The sequence below is a fragment of the Rutidosis leptorrhynchoides genome, chromosome 5 (genome assembly GCF_046630445.1).
Source record: "Rutidosis leptorrhynchoides isolate AG116_Rl617_1_P2 chromosome 5, CSIRO_AGI_Rlap_v1, whole genome shotgun sequence".
Taxonomy (NCBI): Eukaryota; Viridiplantae; Streptophyta; class Magnoliopsida; order Asterales; family Asteraceae; genus Rutidosis; species Rutidosis leptorrhynchoides.
In genome coordinates this window covers 344,631,170-344,652,844 of record NC_092337.1, presented here as the reverse complement: position 1 = coordinate 344,652,844, position 21,675 = coordinate 344,631,170, and the positions used below count along the sequence as shown (strand labels likewise).

General features: G+C 31.0%; 1 protein-coding gene across 1 annotated transcript; it reads right to left on the bottom strand.

The window, feature by feature from the left end:
• Positions 1-3,994: 3,994 nt before the first annotated feature.
• Positions 3,995-6,117, bottom strand: LOC139847541 (glycosyltransferase family 92 protein RCOM_0530710-like). Its single transcript, XM_071837220.1, has one exon. It carries the CDS (start codon positions 5,910-5,912, stop codon positions 4,143-4,145), a length of 1,770 nt encoding a protein of 589 aa, XP_071693321.1. The 5' UTR covers positions 5,913-6,117; the 3' UTR covers positions 3,995-4,142.
• Between the last annotated feature and the right edge of the window lie 15,558 nt (positions 6,118-21,675).

Genomic DNA, 21,675 nt, shown 5'->3' with positions numbered 1-21,675 from the left:
ATTATTATTATTATTATTATTATTATTATTAACTACCTCAAAGAATAGTAAAAAAAAAAATAATGCCACCGCCGGGGCTCGAACCCATGACCTCCTGAATAACGATAACATCCTTAACCACCCAACTGTATCGTGTTTTTCTTATTTAAAAAGACACCTAAATTCATTTAACCCATAAACACCGTTTTTCCTCCTCCATCTTCTTACATCGGACAACAACAGCAACCCTATGATGATCTCGGCCCAACTAGAATAGCAAGTACTCGGCCCAACATGCCTCGACCCAGCAGCGAATTATACAAGCCCAATGGAAAAATTGCAGCCCAACTTTACTCTCGATCCAACAACAAATTCGGTCCAAGTATTTTTCTCAGTTTGTAATTCGTAAGGGAAACAGAAAACATGTATTTATTTAGTGGAAATCTAGTCACTTTTCTTTATCTTTATTATATAAACCAACAAGTGGCAGACATCGTTATCATCTACGTAATCACCATCTCTTCCATCACGTATCGTGTATCATATCTTCATCTTTAATTCTTGTTTCAAAATCGTCATCATCATGTTACCGTTACTGTTCTGAGACAGAAACAGTGGAGTGCAACAACAGCTTAAAAAGTGTTGGTTGTCGTGGTGGTGGGGGATTGTGGTGTTTGGCGATGGTGGTGGAGTTGTGGGGTGCCGATGGTGTAGGTGGTTGCCTTGTTTGATGGGTGGTGGCCGGAGATCCAAGAAGGTTGATGATGGTTATCAAGAGTGGTGAAGGTGGTTTGAAGTGGACGAGATGGTGGTGATTTGTAGATGGAGGATACGTTAGTGATGGTTAAGTGCTCGACAGAAAACGCAGGTGGTGGGTTACGGTTTATAATGGTGGGTTGGGATGGTGGATGCACGTGTGTATGTATCTATATAGAGAAAAAGTTCGTGAAGGTGGTTGATTTGTGGTGGTGGTTGTAAACGAATGAAACCGAAGACGGAAATAGCGTGGTAGTAACAAGGTGTTCGTTAATCATGGTTGTGGTTTGGATGATAATTTGATCAAAATCGTTTAAAAAGAGCGAGATAGAAAGATGGTTGTTCATAGTGGTCGAAAGGTGGTGGTCTTGGTGTGAAGGTGACGGTAGTGAGAAAGAAAAGAATGTGATAATGGTTTGAATCTATCTACATCTACATATATGTATATATAAAAGAGATTTTTAAAGAATGAAAAGTTTAAACACGGTAACCATTCATATTTTAAGTGGTTTCTTGTGAGCTATACAGAAATAGATCGACAGCTAATTCAATCATCAATTAAACAGAGTACCTTTCACTTACTTTATTATATGTTAAATCAATTCACGGGTCACCAGGGATATTTATAATAATATAAATGAATAATAAACGTGTGATAATATTAGCCGTCGCCTTTCACGGGCTGAATTTCGTACTCCGTCGTTGATCAGTGGCGGATAGAAGTATTCGGAAAAATCCCATATTTTTAGATTAAGTAGCTTTATTTATTTTGGTCATTATGGTATAAAATTCAGTCATTAACTATTAAACAAAAAATTACATTAATTATTCACTCCCAACCAAAAGTAAAATATAAAAAGTTTTCAAATTCAACAAATAGTTCCTAAATACATTTTTAATAAGTCTAAAATTTGTAAAACTCATTTTCAGATCATCGTTTATTTTAAAATCACATACGTTCGAATTTAACTTGTTTAATATCGATCGAGTGCTATTATCGTTTACTAAATAAATTCGAAACCATATAAATATACATTCAATATACCTTACGTATATATATAGATTTATTTTAATAATAATATCATATATTATTTTATTTACAAAATAAATTAACTCGTATAATATTTTAATTTATAATAATTACTATATATATATATATATATATATATATATATATATATATATATATATATATATATATATATATATATATATATATATATATCAATCATTTACAATTAATGGTTCGTGAATCGTCGGGAATAGTCGAAGGGTATTTGCATATATGATAACAGTTCAAAATTTTGAGATTTCAACATTACAGACTTTGTTTATCGTGTCGGGAACATATAAAGATTAAGTTTAAATTTGGTCGAAAATTCTCGGGTCGTCACACGTTTGATGATACGAATAGGAGAATTTGAGATATACTATGGTTGTTTCATGCTATGCATTATGTCAAAACTCAATCTTCTGTTTCAATGTATAGTCCTAGATAGTTTTTCTAGCTACATGCTGTCACATGTATGATCAATGTAATGTTCTATATTGATAATATAATGATATTTGCCTTAAAAAAAAAAAAAAATGTTTTACTTACATTTGTCAATCATTCACAATGTAAACACTTATAAAATTGTTTTCAAATAGAATAAATAGATAATAGATCAATTTTAATAATAATTTTTATTTCAGGTAAGAATGTTTGTGGGATGGAAATTTTAATAATGCAATATATATTTCGAGTAAAATCAAGTTCATTCATAGATTAAAAAATCGCCTTACATATTCAATCGATTAAACATTCATATCCATATAAAATCTTTCGAGTGGATTTCCAATAGAGTAAATGATTCTAAATGAAATTCAAATAAAATCTTTCGAGTGGATTTCCAATAGAGCAAAGATCGGGTCATTCTCTTGGACACAATGGCTTATCAACCCAATTTCGTTTGATGATAAAGGCTAGCCAATGTCTTAATCTTGTAGTATCCATTTCGCCTTATTATGTTTGTAATCTTCCTGTTGCTAGTCTGTTGCTTGTATTGGCATATTCTCATATGCCTAATTTGTACTCCCTCCGTCTCATTCCAATAGTCTACAGACAAAAAACACGCAGTTTTAGAAAATCCCACTAACTTCATTTCTCCACCAATGAAATATCTTATCTCTCTAGATCCACCAATGAAATATCTTCTTTCCTTTCTATTTATGGAAGTGGACTATCAGAATGAGACAGCCCAAAATGGAATACTGACATATTGGATGGAATGAGACGGAGATAGTATCTTTTTTAATATTTAATACAACTTTTCTTTGCCTTTCAAAAAAAAAAAAAAAAAAAAAAAAAATTATTCATATCCATATACATATACATATATTTATCCATTTATCGGATAGGATGTTAATTGTCATCCACTCCCCTATTGTGCTAAAAGTATCACATGGGGAATAAAACATATGAAAGGCTCAATAGTCAATTTATGAACACATAATCCTATATAATAGTTGAGAGTGGCCTGGACACAGGTTCGGGTGAACTTGGCTGGATTTGCTACTTAAGTTTGTATTCTCTATTTACTCCTGAGCTAGATTCAAGCCTTGCTTTTTTTTTTTTTTCTCTCCACATCTCTCACGCAACCGTCACTATTGCCTCCCTCCTCTCCGACTTCCTTCATCTCGACGCCACCGTCTCTGACACAACTACCCTCGCTTTCCCAACCCACTCCTTCACAATCACCGTCTTCGTGTCCAGCATTGTGTATGTGATTTTGATTTTGTTACGAATCCTAACGATTTGCACCATCTGCTTACGCCGTCATCGTCTCCGACGCAACCATCGCCACTTCCTCCGACTGTAATTTATTGCCTCACTAACACCGCGGCCGTCTCAATCGTCGTGTGTGTGATTTGGCTTTTGTAATATTAGGGTTTCAAGGTTTCCCGATGATAACGACCGACTATGAAAAACCCAGAGGATACTTCTGTTTCTACAATTTATAGTTTAGTTATTTCCGGCGCCATTGTTTTCTCATCAACACAAGAAAATGAATTACATTAAGTCTATCACAAAATTGAAAATTACAAACTGATATCCTACTAATCTACCAGTAGCCTTTTCCCCAAAAAACCAAACTAAATGAGATTCAAAATGGAACATAATAATGATAAACAAAAAAATTAATGCGAATGAAAAATATAGGTTTGTATCACTGTTACTTTCGTAAAATGATTCGAAACAATCAATTTCATAACCTTTTCATACTACTTACAAGAACGATACATCATTTAACAAGAAAAACCAAGTACAACAATTCGAAAAGCTACTCACTCTTTTCGTAAAAACAAAGTTAGCTTGGTTCAAAGAATCAAACAATCTATCAAATATCAATATACCCCATATTATATCACATAGATCTACCATCCCATGGTAAAACTCCATTTGACACATCACCCAAATTAGTCAAAACATAGTCCCTTAAACCAGTATCCCATACCTCACAAAATTGCAGCCTCCAATCAGGTGGCTCGATTGCTTCGGTACCCAAACCAGGTGCTCGATCTCTTGACCCTTCGTTCTGATTATCCTTCCAATCAGCCACATACGTAGCCACCCGTCTATAAAACTTTGCCCTAAAAACCTCCCACACTTGATACTTGTAATGATTAATCACTGCAACACTTTGAGGTAAGTCTTTAAAGGTAAACCCTTTGCTTAAATGGAAATGGTGTACCACGTTCATTAGGGTCGTATCAAGTGCATCTGGTCTAATGATTGACTTGTGTCTTTCTGGGCTTTGTAGCCTACATGTGTACCCAACCGTGACTCCTCGTTTAGGTCTTGTGGTTAAACCTGAAGGTCCGAAACTATGACAAGATGTTCTGATCTCTCCAATTGATAACGATGTTGTGAAATTTGAAACGAGCGTTTTGAGTGAACCTTGACCCCGAAATTCATTCATAGAGTTATGAGGGAAGTAATAAAACTCATCAACATCCATAAACGAAACCCAATTGCATTCACTTCGGGCCCGCATAGCACAATGTGAAAACCCTGCTTCTTGAGTCTTGATCCATGGCCAAACATGTCTGCTAACATTGTACCCCTCGAAATCAAGATCATTAATCACATCTTTAATATCATCATCACTATTGTTATCATAAATGAACCATTTCTCAACACCTAACCAAGAATGATACGTTATCCATTCACGAATCGAATGGGCTTGGTTCCATAACATTGTGCATACACAAAGCTCATGTTTCTCAACGTTTTGACTTGATCCCAAACTCGCTATTTTCGCAACAGATGGCAAAACAACCCGACGAGCCCGTCCACGTACACGTGGCATTCGAAAACTAACAGTAGCCCGAACACCAAGAGCTTTTTCCGGATGCATTAAAATACTTCGTGGCAAAACACACCTAACAACCTCTTGAGCTGCAGTAACAGCTCTTGAAGTAAGCATATATTTTGCACCATTTTCCCCTTCCCCTAACCCGAAATGACAACTGAATTGGGTCGGGTCGGATTCTTTATCCTGCCTATGACTAATACCTTTAACAAACACTAATACAGTGTTAGTGTTCCCATCCAACACCGCTTCATACACTAAATTCTCCCACGAATTCAGCGGTTTATCTTCAGAGACACTGATCATTAAACTACGTCGTTTTAACCCTATCAACGATGAATCATTAACAGAAGGTAACGGACAACGGACTAAAAATCCGTTATCGTTATATTCTTCCACCGACAATACATTCGTTCCGTCAATTACTCCATCACCTATATCCGAATCCGTATCCGGATCCGAATCCAGATCCGAATTGTGAATTTTGTAAACACATTCTAATTTGTTTCCGATTTTAATTGCGGTTCCGGTAACTAATAACAGAATATGATCAGGAAATGAAACCCTAGCTTCAATTTTAAACTGATTTTCCTCATTAAACTTTGAAAAACTACTAACGGAATCAATTTGATAACTAGAAAACGATGAAAACCTAGTAAGTGTGATGACGTGATGAAACGCCACCGTGTGTCGCCGGAAAAGAAGATAGAAGAAAACGAAGAAACCGAAAAAATAGAGAATAGATCTTACGGGCGGAAACTGACGGAAGTTTGTTGTCTTCAATAACCGTTTCCGTTTCCGGCGTTGTTCCGGCGAGTCCATAACTAACTGGTTCTAGTGTATGCGCTAATTGTATGTTTGTATTAGTTTGTTGATGAATGATTAGAAGAGTGGTTATAAGTTTCGATCTGCCGGCGATGATTGAATTTAATCCGCCGTTTGTTTGTCGGAAGTGGTGTTTGGGGGCGGCGATGAACGGCGAGGGTTTAACGGAGTTTGTATATGGAATGTTTTAAGAAACTTGTATGACTATTCTTTACTTTTTTGGACTAAATACATTTGATTTAATGTGATTAAAAAAGATATTCAATAATCAAATAAAATTAATATATTGATATAAAAATATATATAAATAATTAATCCGTATTTGTCTATTTGAGGGAGGCTTTCTGTTAAAGTAAAGGGAAATGATTCTCGCACACATTTTTTTGATCTTCACACACCTATTTTAACCTTTTACTCTTCTAATAATACTCAATTAGTGTGTGAGGATCAAAAAAATTGTGTGAGAATCATCCCTTAAAGTAAAGGATGAGATTAAAAAAATATAAAGTAATTACGGAGTATTATTTTATTATATTAGTTTTGATTAAATTAAAATTTAATAATAATAAAAATAAAATATAATAAAAAGGGAGACGACGCGTAAAGAATACTTGTTTCAATCATAACCAAAGAAGAAAGGAAAAGTAGAGAATGTGTAACGCAATAATGGATGGCAACGTGCCCACTTTGCAAAAGTGCTTCTCTAATTTCGGGTCAATTGTTATTGCAAGGGTATGGGTTGAATTGATATTGCAAGGCTTATACTCCGTATAAAGTTTGTATAGGTAAAATCGAATGTAAATAATAATCGTTCTTATATTCTAGAATAAAGAGAAATAATTTTTTTACTCATAGTAAAACACTCTAAGACCCTTGTATCGGCTATATCTCGAGCCCGTGAAAACCAATGTGGCACCAATCCTACGCCCCTAACTCTTGTAGTGGGGCGGAAGTTTAAAAAAAAAAAAGTGGGTCTTGGGAGAGAATCTCACGAATTTTGCAACGGGCAGGAATAACATGTGGCGATTTTTGGTTGGTTGGCCCAAATGGACCGTTTGAACATTAATAAAAAAAATTTATTTAATTTATATAAATCTATACCATCTATTTTAAATTTATACCATCTTCTTCATCTCAAACCACTTCTAGACACTCTTCTTCATCTCAAAAACTCTAAAAAAAAATTCTACTCCAAACACTTCATTCACCCAAAAATAAAAAGGCTTCTTCGGACGCGGGTATGTCTTCCCGTGGTAAGAGTTAGAATTCTTCAAGGGTGGATGAATTTTTGGACGAAATGACCGGTGTGGCCGAAAGAAAGAAAGCTTCGCTTGATAAATTCAATTATTATGTTGATATGCAAATCACGTTAACACAAATTGATTTGTTGGGAAGATCAACGGCAACAATGGAAGAACTCGAAGATGTGATATGTCTTCAAAATATCAAAAAGTATGTTCGTAGCCAAATGAAAGACTTCTGCCCCCCGGATGTGTAGAATTTAGGGATTTCGATTTCACGTCTATTGTCTTTTTTATTTTCCAGGATTTTTAATTATGTATTTTTTTTAATTATCTTTCTTTTTTTCGTTTTTAGGATTTTCAATTGTTTTATTTAATGGTATTTAAGTTAATTGTCTTTTTATATTATGAATAATATAAAAACATTAATATAACAAAAAAATTGAAAATATAATGCCACATCAGCATGGCACTAACAACCGACATCAAAAACTCACACCACCACTACTCCATACAAAAAACTCACTCGTTCTACTCATCAAAAAATTGCAAAAAGCAACTCATTCCACCAACACACGCCCCTCACCGCTACGGGTAGTCTAAGAGTAAAAAAAGAGTAAACAAAGTTCTATCTCTCAATGTTCATTAGATAGAGGGATACTTGTGATGACCCGGGAATACTGAAAGGACCCGTCCTAATCCATCCGGATGGATTAGGACGGGTCCTTTCAGTTGGTATCAGAGCGGTGGTCTTAGCGAACCAGGTCTGCATTAGTGTGTCTAACTGATAAGTCGTTAGGATGCATTAGTGAGTCTGGACTTTGACCGTGTCTGCATGTCAAAAGTTTTGCTTATCATGTTGTGTCGAAAATTTCCTGCTTATCATTCTTAGAGAATCACTTGCTTATCATCCTTAGTCTAGACACATCTTATTGCATTAATTGCATGATTAGTGTATAGACAAAAATTTATATCTTAGCATACCTGCTAATTCATATCTTAACGTACCTGTTATTGTTACCGATGCCTGACAGCTTCCGTAGATTCCTCCGTAACTTATGCGATTTTAGTATTATATATGCATATGTAAATTATGTACTGCAGGGTACTAATCTATATCCTATAATCTATTTCTTATCGAAAATTCTTCATATGATCGTACGAGATGAATCCTGCAACCAGTTCGAGTCCCTCAGATTTCGATAGCTATTCCGATAGTTATTCCGACAGCTATTCCGACATGGATATTCACCTAAGCTCAGAAAGCGATGTCACCAGAATGAATCAATCAATCAGCCATTCCCAATTCATCTGATACATTCGTAGTCGACTTAATCAATGGAGACGCGAAGAAGATGATCCCTTCCACCAACCGAATTCACCTCTTGACAATGAACCTGAAGCGTTTACCGGCGAACCTGTTCGAGACACCATTTTCAGTCTCATTTCCGGGGTAACTTAACAAGATTATATTCTATCCACAATTCTGAACCTTATTCATCCGCTCGTTCCGACCGACAATCATTCTGGAGTAATAAGTCAACAAACTTCGCGCTCGAATAATCAATTCGGAGAATATGGTGCAAAATGTACCAGCTTCAGCAACATCACCGGCACCAACAGTACAATCAATAACAGCACCAGTACCATCAACAATCCATGCCTCAACATCTCATTATGTACCTCGAGTATAATCATCGTTCTACGTATCGTTCTACATCGATTATCTTCGTTCTTCATGACGATTAAGTAATATCTAAATGTTTTAGAGATTATGTATTCTAGTTCTAATGGTAAACCAAATGAGTTTAATATCATATTAACTCATTAAATCCATGATTATATCTGAAGAAAATATATATGTATATATATTTTCATAAAGATTGTAATTAAAAATTCTTTTGTACAAACTGTTAATGATGAAAATATTTTAACGGGTAGGTAATACCCGAGGAATATTTAAATTTCACATTAATAAGTTACATTGTACGTTCTTCGAATCTGTTTCAACAGTCATATACTATCCTACTTACATCCACCGATATACGTATCCGTTCACCACAGAATAACCATATTCATCCAATTACATATTTGGATTTTGACCTATCAGAATCCAACAAGTGGCATAATGAAGAAATAATGGACACAATAAAAATTGATTAGAAACGGATTAATTAACAATATGAAATTTTATTAAGAATCCACGCTAACAAAATCCTAGCTAACTGTTCCTAGCTAACTGTTCCTAGCTAACTGTTATTTCCGTATTACATTTTATTTATCGCAATTTAATTATCGCAATTTATTTTATCGCAATTTAATTCTCGCAATTTTATTTATTGTTATTTAATTTCTGTTATTTACTTTACGCACTTTATTTATCGTTATTTAATTTCTATTATTTATTTTACGCACTTTAAATATCGGAACACGTATTCAAGGTTTTGACATATCATATCGACGCATCTATATATATTATTTGGAATCACCATAGATACTCTATATGCAGTAATGATTGAGTTCTCTATACAGGGTTGAGGTTGATTCTACAATAATATATATAGTTTGAGTTGTGATCGAGTCTGAGACGTATACGGGTCACGACACGTATTAATTAATTCGAATATTATATATTAAACTATATATGAATTACTGGACTGTTACTGTGGACTATCAACTGTGGACTACCATCACTGAACAATTAAAATAAATTAAAATATTGATTATAACATATGAAACTAAACAATTCTTCAAGTTTGCCACTTGATTTCATTTTAAACCCCATTCGTATCATCATAATTACAATCTGCGTTCAAACCTTTCATGATTCATGAAAACACCTCAATCGATAGGATGAATCAACCGCACTTCGTGTACGGGAGAAAAGATTGATGCATTTAGTTATGCATCTGAAAAACTCTCGGAAACTGAGTAAACGTTTAACACATAGTTGTGCTAATTCCTTTAGTGTTATTATTACCCAAAATAACTTGGTAATTCCTTTCAAAGTAGCAAATTTTGTCACACCTCCAGCAAATCAACTTCGACTTTTCGTTCGAAACAACCTTATTATAACCTTGATATTTATGCGTACTCTTTTATTGTTACCGGGGAAGCTTTTATATTACACCATATTACCAGCAGACGTACCAGCAACCTCGTTGCTTCTTTGTTTAAACTCTCTGATAAATCATTATATTTATCATTGAAACCCTATCATATACTCATCTGCATCTTGTAACGAGAACTGCCATACCAATTACCGGGAATTAGCAATCTGTACTTTGAAAACTCACAGCATATAAACATCAATAGTTATATGTATAACATTTATCTCTTAGAATTATGATCTTTCATTCTGAAATTCTGAAAAGCACCCAGTCTGCGAATTAATACTCTGAATGTTGAAAAAGTTGAATGAAGCAGCAGAAACTATAGATAACCGTAAACAACCATAATCGTCGAAAGTTTGATGATAAAGAATAGTATGTTGGAAAAGCTCAGAAAAGTTGGAACTCGAAAACGGATTGAGTTAACCACGAAGGAGACCAAGGACAAATACAAGGACCAAACCCTATATTCAAAGGATCCAGGTAATTCTGGATCCGAAGAAACCTTCAACGAATATCTTGCTCCGTACTCATGTTAAAATCTTGCGGAAAATCTTCCTCATCAACCATCGAACTTAGAAATTCCAAAATATCATCATCAATATCTTCGATATTTCTGAGGATATTTTCATAAATATTCTTGTCCGAAATTATATACCTCCTTGTGCTTCCTGTGTATCATTATATTGGAAACATTCAATAGAAAATTTAGTACCGAAAAGCAGATTATGCGAAACTAGGAAGAAAGCCGGGGACAAATCACAAAGAATAAGTTTGACTTCAAAGAATCCAAATGATTCAATACCTGCTGAAATCTTTAGCGAATACCTTGCTTCTGACTCCAAACTCTTGCGGACAAATGATTCGATATTTCTGAGGATATGTTCGCTTTGTTTTGATTCATTTAAACAATCAGCTAAATCTTTCTGTTTACTAATAAATCTGAAAACGTAATGGGTTTATTCATCTGTCGTGATTTAATGAGTACCAGTCGATTGAGAGATGAAGAAGAAGGAGACCATTGTAATCGAGTTATAAATTTTTAGTCAGGGTTATAAAACAGAAATGTAAGGATGGATGGTTGGTTAAGGCAGGTGTCGGGTATGCGAGAGGTCGCGGGTTCGAGTCCCGGCTTGGGCAGTTTTTGTATATTTTTGGGCCTTTAAAGGTATAAACATTATATATATTTTTATTATTATTATTATTACTATTATTATTATTATTATTATTATTATTATTATTATTATTATTATTATTATTATTATTATTATTATTATTATTATTATTATTATTTAGTATTAATATTATTATTATTATTATTATTATTATTTAGTATTAATATTATTATTATTGTTATGAAGTATTAGTATTATTATGCTTGTTATCATTATTATTATGAATAACATTATTAGAATCAATATAATTAAAAGTTATCATCTTCACTTTTGTTATTAGTATTATCATTATATTATGATTTTGAATATGACATTGAAAATGATTAACATTAGGAAGTATTAGGATGTATGTGCTTACAGTTAAAGATAATTAAGATATAATTAAGAATATATAAAGGTGGTATAATTAGATTACCAATGTAATTATAAGATCTAATGATTGAAAATCATAATGTAATTTATGATTCGAACGAAAAATTATTATTATTATCATTTTATCATTTTTAAGAGTTTCATTAGAATTAGTATCAATAAAGTTATTATCAAATGTATTTTTGTATAGAATTATCATTATCATTATTATTATTATTTTTTTAAATATTATTATTAAAATGACTATTAGATTATATAAAAGCATATCTAAAACATATAACCTAATTCTATCATTATATTATTAGTTATTTAAGATATATAAAATAAATAAATTTAAGATATCAATGGAACACAAAATTTATTAAAATAACAATGTCATCACTAATAATAATATATTTGTTCGATTACAATTATGTATATTAATAAATATACAAATGATATAGGATCGTGAATCAGAGGTCAACCCTGCATTGTTCACTTGCTTAATGTCGTTATATATATTTTTACTACAAAATACATTAGGTGAGTTTATTTGCTCCCTTTTTAAATGCTTTTGCAATATATATTTTTGGGACTGAGAATACATGCGCTGCTTTTATAACTGTTTTACGAAATAGACACAAGTACTCAAAACTACATTCTATGGCTGGATTATTAAACCGAATATGCCCCTTTTATTAAGTCTAGTAATCTAAGAATTAGGGAACAGACACCCTAATTGACGCGAACTCTAAAGATAGATCTATCGGGCCCAACAAGCCCCATTCAAAGTACCGGATGCTTTAGTACTTTGAAATTTATATCATGTCCGAAGGAGGATCCCGGAATGATGGGGATGTTCTTATATACATATTGTGAATGTCGGTTACCAGGTGTTCAATCCATATGAATGATATTTTTGTCTCTATGTATGGGACGTATGTTTATGGGAAATGGAATTATGAAATCTTGTGGTCTATTAATATTATGAAATGATTATTTATGATAACCTAATGAACTCACCAACCTTTTGATTGACATTTGAAAGCATGTTTATTCTCAGGTATGAAAGAAGTCTTCCGCTGTGCAATTGCTCATTTTAAAGATATTACTTGGAGTCATTCATGACATATTTCAAAAGACGTTGCATTCGAGTCGTTGAGTTCATCAAGATTAATATTAAGTCAATTATAATTATATATATTATGAAATGGTAGGCATACCGTCAACTTTCGATGTAATGAAATATTGTCTTTTCAAAAACGAATGCAATGTTTGTAAAATGTATCATATAGAGGTCAAATACCTCGCGATGTAATCAACTATTGTGAATCGTTTATAATCGATACGGATTTCATCCGGATGGATTAGGACGGGTCCTTTCAGTGCTTCTGAATTAACCTCCGACCAATAAGTTAGTTAAAAAAGTGTAAAATACCATGAAAATAGTACAATTAAATTTCCATTAATTTTAAACTCGTTTAAAGTTCAATTTAAGCTCTAACCGGAGATAAATTGTTATTGGAAGGATATTGGATAAATGGGAATAAAACATCGATTTCTACAAATTTTAACATACCAGCACGTTAAACGAAATATTAAAATGTTAAAGTAGTTTTATTTTTAAGTAGATATTAGACCACTGGTATCGGTTTCGTGATAGGCCTGCCATTGAGATTAGTCTTCCTATCACCCCAATATTAGCAACTAGTGATTGCTTATCCCTTGATCACTAGTGCTCCACAATGTCGTTGGATGATAAAATCAATCACGGAAGCCATGCAATGTATTTGTTGTACATAATGCTTTTTTACTTGTACCCGTAAATAATTAATTAATTTAGTGGGTGTTAGGAAGTGTGATGGGTACGTCATAGATGTTAGCAGTTAGTGATCGGAATAAAGTGCTGATGAGGTGCTGATATGGCGCCGATGTGGCAGTCCGTGATACCATGACATTACGTCGTGGTTAAGAGTGGTGTTAACCCTTGTCTAGAATATTTTTATAGAATACTCTTTAAAAGGTAGAAAAATTATCGAAGCCACATGTTTCAACAAATTCCAGATTTTTTAAATCCATTTGAGTTAACCAAACGCCAGTGTTGTAGATCTCTTTATTTCTCTCCGAGATATCGTTTTTGGAAAGTCGTCGAGACGAGATTCCATCTCCCGAGATTTCTCGATCAATAGGGTCAAACTTGGTCAAAGTCACGATTTCTCGAATTTTCTCGCTCATTTCTCGAATTTTTTCCTAAAATCTCGTAAATTTTCGGATTTTTTCGCTCATTTCTTGGATTTTTTTGTAAAATCTTGTAAAAGTGTATATAAATATACATATATATTTAATTTTATATATTATATTATAAAAACTAAAAAGTTAACATAAGTCAACGTCCAAAATCTCCTCGATATTTTTTCGAGACGTCGAGATCTCCCAGAAAATGTCCCAACGAGATCTCCCCGAGATTCGAGATCTCCAACCTTGCAAACGTCTTAACAACAATACAATCAAAAATATACTTTACTTATTTTATATTTGTAAAACTCGATATTCACAATTATTTACTTGGGATTGAACTATACGTTTATCACGAGCATGTTCATGTATATTTGTGATGAAATTGAAATGCTATATTCCATTTTAATAAAAAATTATTTACTTGGGTGTTTGATAAAAATTTTGTTGTTAATAAAAGCGATTTTTAATATTTCGTAACATTTATTTTGATTCTAATGGATCCTCATTTAGTCATTTTTGAAATGTAATAAACATATTAATTACTTGAAAGGTAAATTACTTCGCAATATAAAAAGTTAGTAAATTAAAAAATTTCGTTTGTTATTATCTATTTATTATCTCCTGCATTTTGTTTCGACTGTGTGTAACATGTTGGCATTAGCTGCTTTCCACGCTAAACTATTTTAATAGTGAAATTTGGAGGTATTTGATGATTGATCAATGATTCTTTTCTTAAAAATATATTGTGGATTGTCATAATGTGTGATGCATTTAAAAGTCTATTGGTGTGTAAAACTGAAGAAATATAATGATAAATTAAATTTTAATTTGTAAATGTAAACTCATATCTTATATTTTATATTATAAATATATTGTACAATCAAGTAATGTACAATTGTACTTGCAGTTTTATTATTATTTTTTGAAAGAAGTGTAATAACATTAAACATATCGACAAGTGTAATCGTTACAAAGAATACTCAAACCTAGCAAAAACAAACGGCAAAATATATTAACAAAAATCAAAGTTCTAGCCAACACGACGAAACGCAAATGACAAAAAGTAAATGCAAGCCAAATAAACTAACAAAAATTATCCTAAATATCAGTTGCACTAAAAACCGTAAATAAACATTAGACAACAAAGACGGTCGAAGAACACCGACCGTCACCACAATAATAACAGAACTAAAACCAGCAAATGCAGAGCTACCCGAACCGTCACAAGTAAAACCCAGTCCACAACTGACAAAAGGTCGTGTCCACCCAGGACCCTATGCTCACCGCCTCATCCCCGGACGCCAACCTCCCGAATGCCATCCTCCGGCTGCCACAAGTGGCATTCACTAACGGGGTAAAAACCACTGTAGCACTAGAGGACAACAAGATCGAAAATAGTACAGCCACCGGTGGCCACCACCAACAGAGGGTGGGCTGTGACAACCCGGAAATTTCCGACCAAATTTAAACTTTATCTTTATACTATTCCGACAAGATAAGCAAAGTTTGTTAAGTTGAATCTCAAGAATTTTAAACTGTGTTCATACATTCATTTAACCTCGACCAAATTCCGACGATTCACGAACAATTATATAAATGGATATGATTATATATATACGTATATATATTATAACTTGAGAATGTTAACAAAGTATTAAACGTATAATACTTTACATGAACGTATTTGTTTCAATATGTTTATCGATGGAATTAGATGATAATATCAAATGATTGATTTATCAGATACATTGTGATATGATTACGGGTCTATGTTGAGAGGTCCACTTTGATTTAGGAAACCTTTCCTTTTTAACGGTATTCGGAATAATTGAAAAAATGATTTACAAGAAATAACAAAGTGTCAATTAACGGGAATCAGACAGGGGTTAGTGGAGTTTCCTGTTCGATTTCCTATATAGGTGTTAACTAATTAACTTTCATATTATTTAGGGTGAAAGTGAAATGTTGGGAATATAGATAACTTAGAAAATGGATATCGACAAGTTAAGAAAAATGACATTTTTTATTAAAGTAATTTCATACGTTTATCTAACCTTCGGACTTTATCTTACGCTTCACCAGCAAACGGTAATTTAAAAACTTGAAAACCTGTTATGAGTTATATACGATTTTACTTTTCTAAAACATTTTATGATATAACGATTTCCATTAGTTTAACATTTAAACAAAATGATTCCTAAATATATTTAACATTAAAAAACAAATTATAATATTTATTTGATTTAGTTTCAAATATACTAAAACGTTTTCAGTTTAAGAAGGACTTTATTATTAAAATATTTTATAAAGTAATTTGATTATATATATTGGAACTTAGTTAAAAGCTTTGTAATTGCAAATATATTTAGATAAATGTAATACGGAATAAGAATTTATAAATGGTTTTTAATTATAATAAATTTTGAAATATATTAGTTTTGAAAAACTAAATATTATATTATCAAGTAAACATTTCAATTATATATAAGGTATGCAAATTTATATTTTTTTTAAATATATATATATATATATATATATATATATATATATATATATATATATATATATATATATATATATATATATATATATATATATAGAACGAGGCGACGATTTATAGAAGCAAATGACCAAAACACTTGAACATTCAAGTTACATTTAGAGTGATATAGTTTATTGACAATTTGAGTCAAATTATTGATAAAGGTACATGTCGCGAAACGTAAAGTACAAGTTTTCTAAGCGTACGAAATGTCGTTCGAAAAACCGGAACAGAGACATAAGTCGAGCGTCAACGTACAAGTCATCGGAACTAATTTTACAAGTCAACTATGCACATGAATATAATATAATATATAATTAATTATATAAATTAAATATATTATATATATATATATTATTATATAAACCGTCGGCAGCCTTGAAATCATTGGGAATGAGCTGGACAGAGAAGCTCCACGATCGCGAAGCATATAGGCACAAAACCTCCGCGATCGTGAAGGTGTCAGTTTCAGGATTTGTGTCTAAAGCTCACATTTTTCTGCCGAATCCATCTACCTCTTCTCTCGATCTCTCGATCTCTATCTATATTAATATTTATTATTATTATTATTATTATTAAGATTAATATTATTATTATTAATCGTATTATTAATAATAGTAGTAGTAGTATTATTATTAGTATTATTATACATAAAATACTACGACGAGGTTATGGACAAGTTATTTCAAAACTGTTTTCGAGTGGGATAGAGCTAAGGAATTTATGGGTTATAGATATGGAGGTTATGGGTATTGTTTGGGGGTATTGCTCATGAGGTCAAAATAGTATTTATCATCTCCGTTGCGTCTACGTACTTTCCTGCAATATTGAATCACAATATTGATACGTAAGTACTCATATCCTATCTTTTATATATTAATAGTGTATCCCTGACTAGTGCTCGAGTATATATGATTATGCATGCTTGTATGCTTAATTTCATCGTTAAATAGTTTATGATAAATCATGAATTTAATACATATGCTACTGAGATAAGGTATATGATATGCATGTCGTTGGAAAGCTGGCGAAAAATTAATAACTAGCTTTTCATTTAGAAAGCGTATGGATTCGTGAACGGATTAAAAGATATAGTCAACTGAATTATCATTAATTTTAGTATTAAAATGATTATTATTACTATCGTCGTTATTATCGTCGTTATTAGTATTATCTAATAAAAATAATTATTATTATTATTATCATTATTAATATAAGTATTATCATTAAAAATTGTTATTGTTATTATTATTACTATTGTTATTATCATTAGAGTTATTATTATTATTATTATTATTATTATTAATATTATTATTATTATTATTATTATTATTATTAGTATTATCATTGATATTATTATAATATTTATTATTATTAGTATCGTTATCATTAAAACTAATATTAGTATCATATAACTATTATGATTACTATTATTATCATTATTATGAATACAATATAAAAGAGAACTAAAAGCTATTAAACAAGTCAATTAGGAAATAATGAGTATAAGTATCATGGTTCGGTTAAAATATTGTTAATATTATGATTTAGATAAAAATATCGTTTTCATTATTTTTATCATTATTATTATTATTAAAAGTATCATTAATATTAAAACTATCATTTTTATTAAAATTATCATTTTAATAGAAATATCATTGTTATTATAAAATATCTTCATTATTATCATTTTAGTATTATTATTATTAAAAATTATCATTTTGAATAGAACTATTATTTTTATATAAAATATTATTATTATTACAGTTAATATTAAAAAGTATCTTTATTATTAAAATTATCATGATTAGAATTATCACTTTATTATAATTAATATCATCATTAGTAAATAAATATTGTTATTATTATTATTATTACAAAATAATATAACTTTTATTCATTATTATTATTATTATTACTATTATCAATATTATTTTATTAAATAAATATATGATACAAGGATATTTTTACCACACGTAATATAATTACATTAATAATACATACCAAATATTGCCCCTTAACTTGGTAACCTAAGAATTAGGGAAATTGTCACGACCCTACTTTTTCCGTTATCTTTTACCGTTTATTATTTAACGTCCGTTAATTGTTATTCGTGTCACATCATTTCTATGACCTATATTATTATTTTTGTAATAATATATTAATTATTATGTGTTATGTGAATATTTGTATTCATATTTAAAGTTGTACGTTTCTACGTGTCGTGAATTTCTATCCGGCGAATCTTTTCGATTTTCAAACCAACGGTTAGACTTTTGAGATTTTTGAATTCCTATTATTTTAAATATGATATTTTTATGTCATATGAATATATTTAGTGTTTATATATTTTATTTGTCGCGCATATGTTATCTCTCTGAATATTTAATCGCGTAGCGGTGTTTTCGCGTCTCGGGTTTCGTTCGGGCGTTCAGGCTAAAAGAGAATTATCATTTTATGAATATGGCCCACAAATGGGGCCCACCCTACCCCATTCGGCTGAACCTCTCCAAGGGAGAGTGTTTAGCCTTGTTTTGTTTTTCATTTTAATTTCACATTTCATTTTATCCTCCTTAATCAAACCCTTATCTTTTTCTCTCATTTTCTCTCCCTCTTTTTCTTTTTGAGCCGTCATCTACACCACCACTTCTCATCATCATCTTCATTCAATTATAGCTTGGATCAAAGGGCTTTTATCATTTCCGGATTCTACTCATCGTTCTCTACACGTTCATATCAACCATTTCTCGATTAGGGTATAAACCCTAAACCTAACTTTTTGATTTTTACATTATTTTACTGATTTTATATGTTATTATGATAGTATAGTGCTTGTATGTTGTTGGATTATTGATTGTATGCGTAGAATCACTCGTTAATTCATGATTTCGGTTTGATTGAATTGGGACCGCAGCTTATTTGATCACTTCTGTAAAATTAACTGATGTAAATGTTAAATTAAAGTGTCTATATGTGTTCCTCTCATCAATACATTAATTTTAGACTCCGGATCCATGTTATTTCGATTCTCGGAGCTTAAGATATGATTAAAATGGTGTTTTATTGAAATCAAAATATAAAAACGAATATGATCAGTTGGGGTCCGACTTTGTGACTATTTTTGAAGGTTCTAGGGTGTACTAGTGGGTTAGGATTGATGATTGGATGAACATTCATGTTCGGGTCATCGAAATCCGAGCCACGGATCACCCGGAATGGCCAAAACATGTTTTTGAACGGATTAAAGCTCCAAGTTGAATTAGGGCTGATGGTCATGACTTGGTGGCTGTTCTTGGAGTGTTCTTGAGTACACTAATGTGTCGGGTGGGTTGGTTAGGCGAAGATATATATAAGACTCGCCGAAAACCGATTCCCGGGGCTCAAGTTATGACCCGATGAACTTTTAATTAAAATTTATGGTTACGAAATAAGACTTATGACATAAATAATAATTTTCATTATTAATAAATTACTTATGATATAAAAGTAATTATTTTAATTTAAGACTTATGATATACATATTTATTATATCATTTAATTATTTAATTATGATTTAATTAAACATTTAATTAAACTTATGATTAATAATACTTTTATTATTAATGAGAAATACTTATGATAAGTATTAAACTTATGTTATGAGATTATTATAATAAGACTTATAATAAGGATTAATTAATTATTTAATTATTATAAGGCTTAGTTATTATTTAATTATAATTTAATTATTAAATACTTATGATTTAATGATTATAATTAGAAACTTATGATATGATTAATAATTCATTATTAATTAATAATACTTATGATATGATTAAAATTTATTATTAATTAATAATACTTATATTATGATTAATGTTATATTAATTATATCATTTAAACTTATGTTAACTTTAATAATTCAATTTAATTTAATTAAACTTATGACATAATTATACATATTTGACTTTAATTAACATTATAACTTATATTATTATTAATATAACTTATACTTTAAAAATTAATGTTGAATATGTTTGACCAAGGTTGACTTTTGAGTTGACTTTCGGTTGACTTTAACTTTCAGTTGACTTTTGTTGACTTTCTAATTAAGGAAACTTTTCTAACTTTTAAACTTTCCAAATATAGTAACTTTCTAAATATGGAAACTTTCCAAAAATAGAAACTTTCCTAAAATAGAAACTTTCCTAAAATAGTGATGTGTGCGAGGTGGTGTATAAAATAGTTATATTTTTACAAGAAAATACTATTAAATACGATACAATTTTACACAAGATATTTATTTATTTATAGAATGGATATACCTAAGCCTTGCTACAACACTTATAGGCAGTGTACCTAATCGTACAGTAGTGTAGTTTTTAGTAAGTCCGGTTCGTCCACAGGGAACTCTAGCCAAGCTTAACGCTATATTTGTAACTTATAATTGTAAAAATACAAAAATATATAAAAGTAGTATTATTATTATAAAAGGGGGTTTTTACCGTTTAATGACCGGTTTGTCGATTTTAAAACTTTAGTCGCAGTTAAAACCTAATGTAAAATATTAAATATATAAAAGACTTAATTTAATGCGTAAAGTAAATAACGATAATGAAATTGCGATAAATAAAATTGCGATAAATAAAATGACAATAAATAAAAGTGCGATAATTAAAAGTGCAATTAAATATGAAATAAAGAAAATTAAATATGAAATAAAGTAATTATGCTTATTTAAACTTCCGTAATCATGATGTTTGACGTGTTGACTTTAGTTTATTCCCATGGGTCAATTCTCCTTTGTCCTGGATTATTTGATATGTCCATACGAATTTGTCCATAATAGTCCATCAGTCATAATCATAAAATGCGGAAGTCTTCGTCAAATTATTCTTATTCCCGAAGTCAAATATTTCAACTAATTAGGGATTCGAATTGTAACAAGGTCTTAATACTGTGTTTAATGAATACACCAGGTTATCGACTGCATGTAATCTAAGGTTTTACTACTTTGTTAACAATTACACCAATTATCCTTGAATGTAATCCACCCTTGTTTCAACAAGTCTATTGACTATTAATCCAGTTCCGTGTCCGGTTAAATGAACAATTATTGGTATT

What these genes read in the sequence shown, in the direction of transcription:
- LOC139847541 (XM_071837220.1), bottom strand. Translation starts at nt 5,912, where the DNA reads ATGGACTCGCCGGAACAACGCCGGAAACGGAAACGGTTATTGAAGACA.